Source organism: Petromyzon marinus, chromosome 4 (genome assembly GCF_048934315.1).
Source record: "Petromyzon marinus isolate PM22_M1 ecotype Great Lakes invasive population chromosome 4, UKy_Petmar_22M1.pri1.0, whole genome shotgun sequence".
Classification (NCBI taxonomy): Eukaryota; Metazoa; Chordata; class Hyperoartia; order Petromyzontiformes; family Petromyzontidae; genus Petromyzon; species Petromyzon marinus.
Window position 1 is genome coordinate 2,377,974 of NC_133670.1, and position 16,953 is coordinate 2,394,926.

The window sequence follows — 16,953 nt, forward strand, 5'->3', positions numbered from 1 at the left end:
GGATTATGTGACCCATGGTCTGGCACGGCGACCACAGCCACATTGCCGACTGTTTTCCATTTTCCATCAAATATGATGGAGGTGACCGCATCTGCCTTACCCTGGTCTGCAGAGGTTTAGGGCTGACCACTGTTTCCAAGGTTAGGGGTCGAACCCCAGCGGTTCATGTGGGGGTCAGCGACCAGCTCAATGTATATGAACTAAGTGTTGCGCTACAATTCCCGCCACTGTCTGGGCAGATAACCTAAGTTTATCAACAGCATTATGACATATTCTTAGCTCTTTCGGTAAAGTCACGTTGAAGGGAAACAATAAAATAGTAAAATATATATGAAACAATAAAAATTCTCACGACGCTTCGACCATAACACAAACGGTCGTCATCAGCTGTGTCGGTTTGCATTAACGACCGTTTGTGTTATGGTCGAAACGTTGTGAGAATTTTTATTGTTTCATATATATTTTATTATTTTATTGTTTCCCTTCAACGTGACTTTACCGAAAGAGCTAAGAATATGAATTACTGCAGTCACGAAAGCTTTAAATCAAAGCATTATGACAGTTATAATGAGCCCCAATGTGAGTCAAATGAATATTTTCCAAGACCGAGCATCTTTTAAATTATGTGCCAAACATCTTGCCCATTAGGATCCTCGGATGGAATGCTCATTATAAATGTATTATTATTATTATCATGTAAAGGCTGATGGAATCATCCAGGGCAGTGTGGTCAATGAAGTTGGAGCAGAAACATTGACACTGGCAAGAAAATAGTTATCCTCTTGATTTAAAAAATTTAAATCTTTATTGTTTAAAGTAGACAGGGTCCTACTGAGAGTCAGTGCATCTATTTCACGGGAGACTTGCATTTCTCTGACATTTAACATTTCAGATATATATAAAATATAATTCTTTATTTAAGTGAGCTGAAAACTCATGACTTTACCGAAAGAGCTAAGAATATGAACTCATAAAGAATCTGGAAAACTGGAAGTACATGAAGAGTTAATGTCATAATTTAAGTTTCTAACATATTTGTATTATTGAGTTTATATAGATAGTATGCTAGCTCGTTAACATCTCGGTGGCGAGATCTTAACTGCCTCGCGTAGTATCAAGGAGGTCGTGGGTTCGATCCCAACCCTGACGGCTGTATAGTTAGAGTTCTCCCTGTGGTCGTGTGGATTTTTCTCCAGGTCTTCCGGTTTTTCCTTCCACATTTATAAATATGCGTTTAGAGTATTTGGCTGCGATACATTTCCACACAATAAGCCACATCATTGAGCTATTATTTGTGATAGCCAATGTCGCTTCTGAAAAATAGCTATATACAGTGAGGGAAAAAAAGTATTTGATCCCCTGCTGATTTTGTACGTTTGCCCACTGACAAGGAAATGATCAGTCTACAATTTTAATGGTAGGTTCATTTGAACAGTGAGACAGAATAACAACAATAAAATTCCAGAAAAACGCATGTCAAAAATGTTATAAATGGATTTGCATTTTGATGAGGGAAATAAGTATTTGACTCCTCTGCAAAACATGACTTAGTACTTGGTGGCAAAACCCTTGTTGGCAATCACAGAGGTCAGACGTTTCTTGTAGTTGGCCACCAGGTATGCACACATCTCAGGAGGGATTTTGTCCCTCTCCTCTTTGCAGATCTTCTCCAAGTCATTAAGGTTTCGAGGCTGACGTTTGGCAACTCGAACCTTCAGCTCCCTCCACAGATTTTCTATGGAATTAAGGTCTGGAGACAGGCTAAGCCACTCCAGGACCTTAATGTGCTTCTTCTTGAGCCACTTCTTTGTTGCCTTGGCCGTGTGTTTTGGGTCATTGTCATGCTGGAATACCCATCCACGACCCATTTTCAATGCCCTGGCTGAGGGAAGGAAGTTCTCACCCAAGATTTGACGGTACATGGCCCCGTCCATCGTCCCTTTGATGCGGTGAAGTTGTCCTGTCCCCTAAGCAGAAAAACATCCCCAAAGCATAATGTTTCCACCTCCATGTTTGACGGTGGGGATGGTGTTCTTGGGGTCATAGGCAGCATTCCTTCTCCTCCAAACACGGCGAGTTGAGTTGATGCCAAAGAGCTCCATTTTGGTCTCATCTGACCACAACACTTTCACCCAGTTGTCCTCTGAATCATTCAGATGTTCATTGGCAAACTTCAGACGGGCATGTATATGTGCTTTCTTGAGCAGGGGGACCTTGCGGGCGCTGCAGGATTTCCGTCCTTCACGGCGTAGTGTGTTACCAATTGTTTTCTTGGTGACTATGGTCCCAGCTGCCTTAAGATCATTGACATGATCCTCCCGTGTAGTTCTGGGCTGATTCCTCGCCGTTCTCATGATCATTGCAACTCCACGAGGTGAGATTTTGCATGCAGCCCCAGGCCGAGGGAGGTTCACAGTTCTTTTGTGTTTCTTCCATTTGCGAATAATCGCACCAACTGTTGTCACCTTCTCATTAAGCTGCTTGTCAATGGTCTTGTAGCCCATTCCAGCCTTGTGTAGGTCTACAATCTTGTCCCTGACATCCGTGGAGAGCTCTTTGGTCTTGGCCATGGTGGAGAGTTTGGAATCTGATTGATTGATTGCTTCTGTGGACAGGTGTCTTTTATACAGGTAACAAGCTGAGATTAGGAGCACTCCCTTTAAGAGTTACCTGTGTAAAAGACACCTGGGAGCCATAAATCTTTCTGATTGAGAGGGGGTCAAATACTTATTTCCCTCATTAAAATGCAAATAAATTTATACATTTTTGAAATGCGTTTTTCTGGATTTTCTTGTTGTTAGTCTGTCTCTCGCTGTTCAAATAAATCTACCATTAAAATTATAGACTGGTCATTTCTTTGTCAGTGGGCAAACGTACAAAATCAGCAGGGGATCAAATACTTTTTTTCCCTCACTGTAGCTCAGTGAGCCTTATCTGGTAAAATTAAATGTTTAGTTTAGTTTAAAATAAAAAGTTTATTTTTGTTAAAAATAAAAAAATGAGTTTAGTTAGTTTAGTAAAAGGAGCATATCCAATGTGTGTGAATTGGAAAACTAGCCGAATTAAAAATAACTCATAAACAATGCTTACATATGAAGCTTAATGCGAATTCTCATTATTGCAACAGTTGACTTGCTTCATGTGCCAGCGCTAACTGCAGGACGTACTCAACTTAAACAACATTTTTATTTTTTACCAGGTATTGCCCACTGAGCTATATAGCTATTTTTCCGAAGCGACCTTGACCGAAAATGATAGCTCCACAAAGCGGGCTTATCAGGTGGAAAATTATAGCAGCCAAATACTCGAAACGTGTACACTGTGTCATCAAGATCGTTCTGAGCCGAACATTTTGCTTCGTTGAGCGCACCCGAGAACAAAAGGCTCCGACATCTTCTTTGGTGGTCACGTGGTGGTGGTGGTGGTGGTGGGTGATTGAGCTTCACAAAGAAAAACCCGGACGTCGCATCACAAAAACAGGGGGGAGAGGGGTGCCCTCACTCTAACCGGCGGTCTCTCCAAATTGCGTGCTGTAGGGCCTCTTGAGCGGGCTTTTAGTGTTGTGTAATGTGACACAGAGTGGGGCGGTTATGGATGACCTCAGCGCAGACAGGGTGGCCCCACTAGCCCCGAGCCACTCCAGGTTTGGCGGTGCAGAGTTGCTCGTCATAAGAATGTTGCGCTGAAACTGCACCACTTTAAAAGTTCATGGAGAGTGGCGTTAAAAGTTAACTTGAAACGTTCATGGAGAGTGGCGTTAACTTTTGAAGTGGTGCAACTGCAGCGCAACATTCTTATGATGAGCAACTTCTGCACCGAACACTGCAGGAAAGTTTCCGTGTTGACTTGCTGCCTGCCTGACATCAGGGACGTTTAACTAGGCGAAAATATTTTAGCCAGGTGAGAATCAATCAACGAATTATTTGACACAGAATTAGCAAACTGCATACACTGGCCTACTCTTGAGAATGTTGCCACATTGTCTTCAATGTTCACTCTGTCGTCGACAAAGCACTTTGACAATTCCCTATAGAAGCTACGGGACAGCATCAATGATCAGTTCCCTCTTTACACAATGGCCCAGTGGCAATTGTTGGATATTCAACAGCCCAAGCGTAACACCTGTTTTATTGTCAGAAAGGGTAAAACCTATTCTTATTTTTCATACTGAGAAGCATATTATTAAAACCGCTGTGTTTGCCATTCTCCCACCACTGTGCAGACTTGTGAAGTACGCGTCGGCGGCAAAAGTAATCGTGAATGTGTCTCGTTCAAGTGTGCACACGCGGGCAATCGTTCACTTTTAGTTTTTTTTTCATGTTCCGATTACAGCTGCGCTCGGCTGCCGCGAGAGGCTCGACGTTGAGTTGTGGAACGCAAGAGCGGAGGGGACCACGATGTGGCGCGGCACGGCACGGCGCGGGGGACCAGGAGGATCGTGCGATGCCAGAGCCGGAGGGGGACAGTGAGAACGGAGGGCTCGTGGCAGAGTCGTAGGTCGCAGAGTTCACTCGCCGCTAGGGCCGGATACTCAGCAGGGCATTGAAGGGGGGCGCGACGTGAACGCTGATGCACGACCAGCACGTAACGCTGCGTAACGATTAACGCTGGCACTCTGTATTTGATAGGTGGACAGTAACACCCCGGTTAACGTCGCGAATGCGTTCCGTTCCGACGACGAATTTCGAAACGTCAATCAAAGCAATGTTTCCACATCACCAAAATACCGCACGTCAATCATAGATTGTGCTCTCCGGCACAGTACATTTCTTTACGTGCGACGCAAAGCAGTTTGTGAATTGCCGATCGCTAACGGCGTTTGCTGAGCAGCGACTGCTGGACTGGATTCGCCAAGGGGGGGGTGGGGGGGGGGAGGGGTCGAACGCTGTGCGGTTGGGGCGACGGCGGCTCACGAAACGTGGCCTTCACCTGGGCAGCGAGGTGATCCGGCCCCACTTCTCGATGCAGAACTTGCGGGGCCCGTTGCTGCCGCGCAGCGCGGCAAACCCCTCGTACGGGATGCTCGACGTGCCCGTGACGAACTGGGGGGACAGCGCAAGGAGGGAGACACAACGGTCATCGATCTGTCACAACGACACCAGCGGCTACGATTGCTCGATAACCATTACTATTACTACTTGTACACTTGTTTAGCCACGTAAACTTCAACGAGTCACAAGACTCTTTTGCGAGAAAGTCCTGCCAAGTTTTTTGTAGGTGGGGGTGATGTTGCTGCTGTTGTGTGGAATCCCAATGGAGTAAATTGGCAGTAATGTTTCAGCCTTGGGATGTTTGGCCAATGCCAGAAACATCGCGTGTTGTTTTAAGCTTTTTAAATTGCATTTAGGCTCACACAAGTGCAACACGTGATCACCATCAGAACATAGACTGTAAGAACATACCTATACACTGCAAAACACTGATTTGATCTGCAAATTATTTTACCTGTGATGCATACGCCACTTCACTGCAGACATTAGGAGTCCCTACACTGTGATATTTTTTTTGTGTCTCTAAAAGTTTAAAATGCAATGTGCATGAGGAGGCCGAACATCAGCGGGATATCGATGAGCCCTCTACTCCCCTTCCTGCCGGTGCTGCTGCAGTCAGGTAACTGCAGGGCGGTGCCAATTGCCCCCCCCCCCCCCGAGATAAACATCATTACTCTGCCTTTCCGAAACCTATTCTGCATGAGGCAGAGATGCAGCAGTGTCGCACTCATTGTACACAAAGTGCTTGCCACAACTGAACCACAATACCTTCCTGATCTCAAGGACGGTCACCACATCGCGCGCTATCCGATGCGCTTCAGCGGCCGTCTGGAACGCTCTTCTTTCCGATATTAGGAAGCCACCGGAGCTATGCACTTTTAAATCTAGATTGAAAACTAATTTCTTTAAAACTGCTTTTTGTGGTTAGTTTGTTGTCATTTTCCCCGCTTAGCGCGGTCGGCTACGTACTGTGCGAAGGGAGTTCAACATACATACAGTGGAAATGGTGAATGCCAAGTTAAAGTTCTTGTTAACACGAAGAGTTTGGTAAAAAAAAAATAAGAACGGTGGTTTGCACGATGAGAAACCCTGAACCGCAGGCCAACTCTCAACACTGGCTGCCACCTCTGTGATGGAAACACGCGGTGCTACCCACTCCGCCGCTGCCAGTCAAAGGTGAACAAGTTTGCATTCATAGAAATGAACGCGCGTTGGTGGAAAGATGTCGACGGAAAGCTTTCAATTTTCAGCACGAATTTCCATGATGCGTGAACGAGAAATATAACACCACGAACGGTGAGAGAGGCTTACATTCTTACGTGCCGTGTGTTCAAACTTTTTTTTTATGTCAGTGTTATTGACGAATGTGTTGAGTTTTATTGTAGTTGTACCGAATGAATATAGGCATGTGTGGCAACGCATCTATTCAAATAAAATTGATTGATACGCTCACAAGACACACACGGAATAGTGCACGAAATAATCCACTATTTGCGATGTATGCAGCCTGCATGCAAATGATTCTCTTACATTTAGGCCGGCAGAACAGACAAAACTGGAGACATGAGGCAAACAACACGACAAACAATACAAACGAGATGGCAAAAACAAAACAAAATTAACAAAATAAAGGATGATATCCAATCGCGCACTTGAATCATGACAATTGATTGAATAGCCAGAGGTGCAAGGTCACATGCCTACATGTATAATACATTGCACACATGCCACGTACAGCTGATCTCGAAGAGTGCTTGCTGTGAGTGGTGGTGCTGTCTCTGCTAGGAGGGCTGCTGTGAGTGTGTGTGGCGTGGTGGTGTAGCGGTTAGCGCACTGCACTACGAACCCGGAAAGCAGAGTTTGATTCCCGCTCACGGCCAACACCAGTGACGATTATCTGAACCGGTCCTGGGTCTCCCCTAGGTCGACTCAGCCTCAAATGAGTACCTGGTGCGATGTGTAAACATCGCAACTAGGGAGACAAACGCGGCCGGGCGTGGTGTTGGCTACCCACCCCCTCGTGTGCCATGCCGGCGCTTTATAGGTGCTCGCTAACAGCACTTGCCCTAAAAGTCTGTTCAGGCTATACGGGGGATCTTTGCCTGATCTTTGTGGTGGTGTGGTCTGTGCTAGGGGGGCTGCTGTGTGTGGTGCTCTGTATGTTTTAACCTGCAGCAGCCTCAGCCTCTGCTCGTTGTTGAACCTCTCCACGGCCGCCCAGAACCAGCGCATGACGATGTGGCTGTCGTGGTATCCTGAGCACATCGAACGAGGCACAGGAGCACACACACACACACATTTCATTGTCAAGGTATACTGCAAGTCAACGAACTGTACACGGGGGAATGGAAATTGCAATCAGAACCGAGTTTTTGGACAGGCCGCGTAAACTTTTAAACAATAAATTAATGTAGCAATATCTCTATTTAGAAAATAACATTTAAAAAGTACATTACTCCTCAAGTTGTCTTTACAATACGGAGCCGTTTCGACTCGAGGTCCCATTCATGACCTCTCTGCGCAAGTCGTGGTGAGGTTTCGGCACCTTTCCCATTGGCTCAAGCGAACAGAGGCCCTTGCTCATCATGTGCACGCCCGCCAATCCCGTTGCGAAGGAGAGGTGAGGGGAGGATTCCGCGGGGTGTCACATCGCCAGCAGGTCATTGTTATCATCCCCATCGAGGCTGATCACCCAGGCCCTGAGACACGATAACGATCCTCCGCGTAGCCGTGCCAACTGCAGTGGCGAGTCACGTCATGGCTTGAGCCGCTCAGTTGCGTTCAGAAACGCACGAGGGAGCGGCTAAGCCGTGGCCTGGCTCAGACTCAGCCTCATGGGAGCCATGCTGAGCACGGCTGGGACCAGGCTCAGAGCTTTCCAAGCTGAGCACGGTGGCTCTGAGCCAGCTCGCTTGAGGTCAGAGCCGAGCCTGAGCCGAGCCATGACTAAGAACATGAGCTTTAGAGGGCAGCTAAAAATGCCGGCACAACACACGAGGTCGTGCGGTCAACACTACGTTCGGCCGCCTTTGTCTTCAACATGCTGATATTTACAAACCACATTAGGTAGTCAAGTAAGGCTGCGTTAAAACTGTACATATCACGCACAACATAATAATGTCATTAATCTCAGAAAGCCGATGGAGAGGGTCAATGTTTTTTTTTTCTTCCAGGAAGCAGCTCTGCATTGGGACGTTTCCTAAATGGATTTTCAATGAGTGTTTTGCATGTGGGAGGAAAGTAGAGTGCCCAGAAGGAAAAAAAAACCCACACATACGACAGGATAACTCACAAGGTCTGCGTAGGATAAGTTCACAGACACTTTTTCATGACTAACCCTTGTCACCAAAGCGCCGGATTACAGGTGTGACCCCATTGTGTCGGGCTCCGCTAAAGTTTACGAAGGCACGTAAACCAAAGCGTGTTTGACAAGCCCTGGAGCCCGCTGTGGCGGCTGCTGGCATGGTACGGGAGGGGCCCAGGCAGCAAGGATCCTGGCACAGCCTGTGCTGCTCTGATGTAATGTGAACAATCAGAACATGCGGTGAAACATTAACAGCTTAGGGCCAGATTGATGATCTAACTGACACTTCATTGTTTAATTGGGGCATTGGTGTCATATTTAATAACAATTTCATTCAACTATAAACTGGAAATAATTCTGGTGAATTCAAAGGGGGGGTGGTGGTGTTGGGAGAGGTGCGTTAGCTACAATTAGAGCCTTACTTAATCTAATTTATATTTAAAGATCACTTTTAATCAAGGTGCTCGACATTGCTTACAAAAACGATGACAGAATGGAATGATGTAGTCGTCAAGAATTGAGGAATGGGTGACAGCGATAATGTTTGGAATACCATACAGCAGATCGGAACAAGGGTTCGTGATAAGTAAAGAGTTGAGGCTAAAGGTTGCAGTTATGTCTAGGATGAAGGAGAGAGTTAATTCTCGGGCTAATTGTTGGTTTCTGATAAGTGCTGGAGCTATTATGGAGGAGTATTCTCTAAAAGGAGATCACTTCTGTGTGGTGTCGATTGTACAATGTCCCAAGACTCAGTGCTAAGAGTATCAAGGGAAGGCATTTGCCTCGAGTTGCTATACAGATGCCTGGGATTTTACATCGATTGGCTCTGTGACAGGAGAACGGCTCCACTCCAATTACTTAGTTACAAACCTTTTCCTCCGTAATGACTGCAATTACGTTCAAAATGCGCGCATGCCCCTACCAAAGTTGGAATTTTGAAACAGTAATGCTGGCAAACGTTGCGGTCAAAATATGGTCACAACATGCGGCACAGCACTTGAGGTTCAATAACCAAGTTTGGTTTTGTTTTCATTCCATTAAAATGCACTCTGAGATTATCACCCCCTTAAATATGGCATTGATGCTTGTCACCGAATATGAGCACAAGATGTGACTGTGTTGCTTAAGCCCAACAGGATGCCTGAAGAACAGTACCATTTTCAATCCAAATACAGTGTTAGAAAATTACTTTTATGGAGGTGCTTTACATGAAAGCCATTTCTAAATGTGCGTGCGGCAGGCTGGCGCAGTGGTAGCACTCATTCCTCGCACAGAAAAGGGCCTAAAGGTCCGATTTCCGACTCGGGTGCATTTTGATGTGGAGTTTTTATGTCATCCCTGTGTTCTGCATGGATTTCCTCCTGGTTTCTTAGTTTTCTCCCATAGCTAAGACACACACGATGTAACTGGTATCTCCACACAACGTGGGGCCTTATTGCCACAGATAAAATATAATCTCCTGTGTCCCGCACCCACCACATCTTTCCTCCACCTTTCCAGTCCCTCTTGGAATCCATGGATCGATCCCAACTAATCTCATCTCCCACTCTCCCACTCACTCCCAGGACCAAACTCCAACGCCATGACTCTCACCCCGATTTAACCCATTACATTCAGTGACCACTACCTCATGAACTTCTCCTCTTCCCTCCTTAGGCCACCTCCTCTCAGGTCTCCATTTGCTCCAGCAGACATTGAGCACTGCTGTCAATGATCTCCGAATCCTACCTGTCAAAGCCTTAGCCCCGCTGCCACTGAGACCATCATCCATCCCTTCATGACATCCCAACTGGCCGACTGCAACCTCCCCAAGACACTCACCTCCAAACTCCGGACAGTCTAGAATACCGCTAAATACTGCTGCCATACTCCCCGCTTGAACCTGTAAATGTTACCACTTCACACCACTACTCCGATCCCCCCCCCACTGGCTCCAAACCAAAGCCCTGATCGACTCCAAGACTGCCTTCACAACCTTCAAGATTGCTCCATGCATCACATGCCCACTCTGGCAAACCAAGGCGTTGTGCTGAAGTTCCCCGGTCAGCCTTTGCTCAGTCAGAGATCACTCCTTCTCCTCTCCTGCCCTCATGGTGTGGAACTCCATTCTACCAGCCATCCGTGCTGTTCACTCCCTGCCCCTATTTCCTTCCTTCAGGTTGACCACGTCCTCTAAGAAGCACTTAACTACCGACAGTGTATTGTACTGTGGGTTCATGAAAACAGCGAGCCCCATTATTTCCTCAAGATTCGAAGTTTCACTTGAGGGACGGGTAGTTGTAGGGCATCCTTGCATGAAGCCTACAGACAGGCATGAAGGGAACAAACCAGTTCTAAATGGCAAGGAGGTGGCACGCTATTTAAAGCCAAAGGAGAAGATTCAGATCTCGATTAAATGTCTGAAATGCATTCCTTGTGGTGACTTACTGATCCTTATGGAGACATCAGCACATTTTTACCAAAGCACAGAAAAAAAAGAACCATTCACCGACCCGTGAATCGCATTCTGAACAACGGAGAGTGAAACCCTCACGTGAACCCTGCATGGAACGTGGTGCCAGAGCAGCGAAACTCAAGAACGTAAACACGACGTTTGCCGAGTTCAGTCACAAATCGCAAACCAACTACAAATCAAGGGACGGGGGAAGAGTGATGGGCAAGGCGGATTCAAGTTGGGGAGACAAGACATCTTGAACAGAAACCAATTTGCACAACTTCACATTCCTCCGCCGAGGCCCCAGGCCAGCCCGGTGAAGCCCCAGGCAGCCCCCGGTGGGGCCTGCAAGGCCCGCGAGGCCCCAGGCAGGCATGCGAGACCTGCGAGGCCTGTGAGGCCTGTAAGCCTGCACACACGCACGAGTGCTGCCACGTGACCTCCGAACAGGGCCGGCCCCTCTCAACGCTCCTAACACTCGCGACAGCTTCAGTAGTAGCACAACCGTGACATTCTTCGGGGACTGTCGGAATGTGAAGAGCGTCCAGAGCATTCAGGGCCGCAGAATGTAGATGCAGAGGTCATGAGCAGCGATGGGTCAAGCTGTGAGAGCTAAGTCACTGCGCTCAGCGGTAGCGCGTTCGCCGCTCGTTGCAGAGTGTTTAAAAGTAAGCGCAGTTTAAAAGGTTGTAGAAAAAAATAGAATATATAGAGAGGTAGTCAGTCATAGCCACAAAGCCTTCAGCCTGGGCTTGAACAGGGGCAGGGAGTGACAGCACAGAAGGCTGGGGTAACAGAGTGCCAGAATATGGGGGAAAAGAAGGAGAATGAGTGACCTACATGAGATCGTAACAACAGCAGTAACTCTTTGAAGTTGTGCTCACATCCTACAAAAGTAATTGCTTTATGGGGATATAACAATGTCTATCTTGCGCTTTCTGCATCCTATGTAGGCGAAGTCAACTGCAGTAATGTTTAGAATATGAGCGGCAGGGTTGCGCAGTGGTAACACCTATGGCCACAGCAAGAGGAGAAAGGGTTCGATTCCCGACTCGGGAATCTGTCTGTGTGGAGTCTGTATGTTCTCCCCCTTTTCTGCATGGGTTACCTCCGGGTTCTCCACTTTCCTCCCGTAGATAAACACGTGTACAGTATCATTGGTATTGGCCAAATATCCCAATGCAGGACCTTCATGAAAAAGAGTTCAGACTGGGTATGACCTTCCTGGGAAAAAAAACTAATTATAATAATATTAATAAGAAATTAATCTTGGCACAATATTAAATGATATGCCACAGTGGTCAAATATTTGAATAATATATATGTCACAGTGGTGTGGACTAGACACACCATGTACACAAGATGGATAAGTTGCTTTGGTTCAGCGACACTCCAGCATAACACAAGTTTCATTAAAACATCAACTCAACACGTCGACTGCCTCCGATTCTCCTTTGCCGACGACCATCTCTTCTCTAAAAGTACCCCGTAAAGTATATATCTACATGTACAAAAGCACACCTGATTTGTCTCTGCGACTCTCCCGTCCCCACTATAGCATGCGGCATTTTTCACGCGCGCCTGCATTTAAACACACCGCTACATCTTTACTTGCATTGTGCGGCGTTCAGTGTGTTCGCAGGTCGTCGTTACGAAGCAGCCAAGTTTCCAGGATTGGGAGGCTCGCGATATACCCGTTTGGAACGGAGACGGAGTGCTAAGCGCGGCGCACATCCGCGCGCCCGTGCATGCATTTACTCCGTGATTCACGTGGCCGTGACCATTGACCCCGCTCGTGTTCGACGCGCACCCTGACGGCACCTTTTAGTGCTCCGTTATTGCGGTGAGTGAGTCAAACGGCAGCTTCCCCTTTACGCACACAGCGCCAGCCGACACACCCCGAGGTGGCATCCTGTCACGAACTTGCCACCTTCCTGTCGCTTACGCAGGGGTGTAAACCGTGTTTGTGATGGCAATCGCAACGTGGGCGTCAGTGCTATGTGCGATGGATCGCGTGTAGGCCTTGCAAGAAGTAACACGGAGGGCAATGTTGTAAAACACTCGAATGTATACAGGCGCCCACGTTCAGTTTAGCCAACCGCACTAATTGTAAAGTATTCCCCCATTATTCGTGAGGGATACGTTCTGGAGAAGCCAGTGAATAGCATTTTTTGCAGATAATGATAATGGCCTGTGAAAACCTTTTTTAAAGAATTACCTGAATACATAAATAATAAATCTCATCACTTGATCTCATCATCACTTAATCTAATAAAACTCTGTCATTACTTAATCTCATCACATTCTTTCTCTCTCTCGATTAAATCGTGTAGAGTTCCAGATGCGATTGGCGTACAACCAAAATCGCACAGTAGCATAAACATTTTTTTGTTTGATGATGTTCAATAATTTTTTTCTCATCAATGAGGCTTCAATCTCATGCCGGACATTAAAGGACCAACGGCCTTGGCTACACGTCTTCTGTGTGTGCAACTCAATAACAACTTAATAATAATGAAATTGCTCTGCTGCATAAGGCCGATTTGGTTTCCCCTATTTCTAAAACAATACGTAACACACTCTTTGGTTCTTTCGGTAACGCCACGTAGTTAGAAAAATAATAGATCACGACAGTTCGATCGCAACACAAGCAACCGTCATCAGGTGGGACAACCACAGCAATACAAAACTGCTGTAGTTGCCCCACCTGATGACGATTGCTTGTGTTGCGATCGAAACGTCGTGATCTATTATATTTCTACCTACGTGACTTTACCGACAGAACCAAAGAGTATGGATTCCTGCAGTCACGAAAGCTTCAAATCAATACGTAACACATCACTGATGACAAACAGCTTTCGGGGTGATTATTGAAGTTTCGCTCCTGTATGAAACTCAATATCCTGTGTCTGGGATGTATGGTCACGCTGAGAGGGAGGAATCCGCGTCTCAGTGCCAGCAGCTGCAACAACCACCACGAGCGCTCCCCATGGCACCGGAGCTTGTCGATGTTGACATCAAAACAGCCCACTCCACGTCCGCGGTGACAAACCACGACCGCAGCTCCACTGCGGCGAGCCTGTGCATGTCAGACAAATCTCCACCGCCATCACCCAACACTGTGTGTGTACAAGTTCAGGATGTAGAATGCTGCTATGGTGGTGCCTCCAACCAGGGCCCGGCGCTGGGAGGTTGCTGGGCCGGGCCCTGCACAGGACCAAATATGCCTCTGGCACCGCCCCCATTATATCGCCGCTATTTCATCATCATTATCATCATCGCTGCGTCAGAATCTCAGACCTCCCTCCCTGGCAAACGGAATTGTGAGTGGGATGGACCAAAGCCAAAGATCCCCCCGTATAGTCTTTCAAAGACTGTTTGGGGCAAGGGGTGTTAAAGCGAGCATTCATGAAGGCCGTCACGGCACACGAGGGGGTGGGTGGCCAGCGCCACGCTCGGCCGCCTTTGTCTCCTTCCCAGAGCAACGTGGCATAGGCAGCGACGACTACAGCCCGAAGAATAAAAAATGTTCACTCTCCTTCGGGCTAGGCCACTGTAATGGTGGCCATAATTGTTGTGGATTTAGTGGCACTTTTTGTTCTGAACAGGCTGCTGTACTCTTTTTTACGCTATAGCCATGATTGCATAATGTATGTATAGCAAGATGTTTTACCTGCAGTATATTGTGCTATTCATATCAATTAATTAATAAAACCACAGACAGCGGAACATTCACTGTAGGGGATTGGGCAATCATTGTGGAAGATACGGCATGGTGAGGTGCTGCGCCTGGTCCATCCCTGGCCTTCATCCGGTGCTCGCGAACAGCATTTGCCCCAGCTCAACGGGGTATCTTTGCCTTTGCGTGACGTGCAACCCCCCCCCCCCCCGGCCCGCTCACCGCCACGGTACTCTGTGTTGGTCCTCCAGTCCAGCAGGTCGATCTCGGCCGTGCCAGCGATCACCAGCTCCAGCTCGCGGGCGTCAAACACTGACACGAGCCGCGCGTCCACCACCTGGCACACGACACCGCCGCGCCATCGTCATGGTGCGCACACTGCCCGGGGGGGGGGGGGGGGGGGCGGCGGGGGGGAACGCAGTCTGGGAGGGAAGGCAACGGGCGTGGGGGGTAGGGGGGAGGTGGATGGCCGGGTCCCCACCTCGTAGAAGCCCCGCACCAAGCTCTCGGTCTGCTGCACCACGCCACGCTCCACGCGCCACTTGACCATGCGCTCGATGTACTCCTTCTTGTTCTTCTCTGTCACGGCCATGTGCGCTCCGCCCGGTCGCAGCTCCCTCTCCGTGATCTGCCGGCCACCCAGACGACAGCGGGGCGTCACCGCATCTCACCGCGCCGGGCGGCTTCACCGGCCAAACCCCCTTCCCCCCCCCAACCCGTCTCTTATCTCGCCACTGATGGCGGGGAGGGCCTCCACTAGAGGGTGCTCTCGAGATGATATCACAGGATGTGGAATGTCCTCTTTGATATCCTCTCTACGGCAGGTTGCACACGATGAAAATTCACCCCGAGGAATGACCGACAAAGATCAGCACAGACCGTGCCCTGCCGCGTCACATGCTCCCTCGACAGTGGAGTGAAGGGGAGTTGTGGGGGTGGCGGGGAGGTACAGCGCACCTGTCCGAACACCTCTTCGTTGACGGTAAAGGTCAGGTCCAGGATGTCCGTGATGTCGTTGTCCTTCATCCACTGCAGGCTTTGGTGGAACTCCTCATCCAGGTACTCCAGGTCACTCAGATCACACGGCCTGCCGGGCACGCCACAGCACCGCGCCCCAAGGGAGTCGTGTCACTCGCCACACTCATCGCCTCTGGAGCTGCTCGTGCTCAGTGAAGGAATGCAAGTGCCACCGATCACCGTTTGAGAGCAAAAACTGCACCATTTGTTCGTATGTATGTTGAACTTCTTTCGCAACGTATGTAGCCAACCGTGCTATCGGAGGTGCGGGGGAAGGACAACAAACTAAACACAAAAAGCAGTTTCAAAGAAATTAGTTTTGAGTCTGGATTTAAAAGTGCATAGCTCCAGTGGCTTTCTAATGTCGGAAGAGCGTTCCAGACGGCCGCAAGAAGCGCATCCGAAAAGCACGAGATGCAGCGACCCTCTTTGTTGCCGCGAAAACACAAAACACACGGAGAGAGCGGCTCACGTTCTGAGCAGAGCCTTGTAGAAGGGCCGTGTGAAGAAGGCGTCCAGCAGGTACTGGTGGATGAGGGCGAGGCCCAAGATCCGCCCGCTGAACCGGAACCTGGGCCACGCAGCGCAGCACACGACGACAACGCAGACGAGCGAACCGAGCGGCGGAATCAGCGCTGCTCATCGTCGAACGCAAGCGCAACACGCGCTCACCGCTGGACTACTCGCGCAGTCTGCTCATCGTGGATATGACCTCACGGCCTGAATCAGTAAGCACCGAGTGAAAACGTAAGCGTTACAATACATTCTGGTCATAAATAAATGCCTGAGAGATGTGGCGAGGCAATGTTCGCTGCAAAATCGGATGCGATTAAGTATATGGTGTGAATGAAGAGTCTTTTAGATAAACCATAGCGGTGGAGCTAGCTATGGTTGGTGGATTACAAAAAAATATCCCTCGTGTAGCCTTATTGTTGGGGCAGTGCTGTTAGCAAGTAGCATCTATGAGGGCTGGCACGGCACACGAGGAGGTGGGGGGCCGGCACCACGCCCGGCCGCCCGTGGCTCTCCAGTGGCGAAGTTTACACACCGCACCAGGTACGCATTTGAGGCTGAGTCGACCTAAGGGAGGCCCATGGCCGGTTCAGATAATCATCAATGGTGTTGGCCGTGAGTGGGAATCGAACTCGTTTGCAAGGTTCGTAGCACGGTGCGCTAACCGCTACACTACCGCTCCCCCTTCACACACACACACGTATGTGAAACTCCCTACCCATGGACAATCAGGTTACCATCTGCTGGCTTGTCAGAGTATTGCAGTACAACAAGTGGGATATATTCCATCTGTATGGGGGCTGAGCGTTACCCCCCTGGTATGCGTGAATTTCTCCAAGTGCTGCGGTCTCCTCCGATGTGTAGTTACGCTCATTAATAGAGTCGGCCAAACATCACAATAAAGGTGCGTACAGCTTGGGCAATTGTGGGCAGCAATTCTAGCGGCTTTCAAACCAGACGAGAGTATAATTGGACAAATAAGTCAATTTTTATTATACGGTGAGGGAAAAAAGTA

General features: G+C 48.4%; 1 protein-coding gene across 6 annotated transcripts in view; it reads right to left on the reverse strand.

The window, feature by feature from the left end:
• The window catches only part of LOC116938831 (E3 ubiquitin-protein ligase HECW2-like), a 209,041-nt gene that overhangs the window by 7,699 nt on the left and 184,389 nt on the right, over window positions 1-16,953 (reverse strand). For all 6 annotated transcript variants that reach the window (XM_032946526.2, XM_032946531.2, XM_032946529.2 and 3 more), the window contains 6 exons: window positions 15,898-15,996; window positions 15,366-15,495; window positions 14,890-15,036; window positions 14,631-14,745; window positions 7,161-7,246; window positions 4,930-5,042 (listed from right to left, as the gene is read on the reverse strand). In XM_032946526.2, the coding sequence (XP_032802417.2) occupies window positions 4,930-5,042; window positions 7,161-7,246; window positions 14,631-14,745; window positions 14,890-15,036; window positions 15,366-15,495; window positions 15,898-15,996 (690 nt within the window). The remainder of the gene's footprint in view (window positions 1-4,929; window positions 5,043-7,160; window positions 7,247-14,630; window positions 14,746-14,889; window positions 15,037-15,365; window positions 15,496-15,897; window positions 15,997-16,953) is intronic.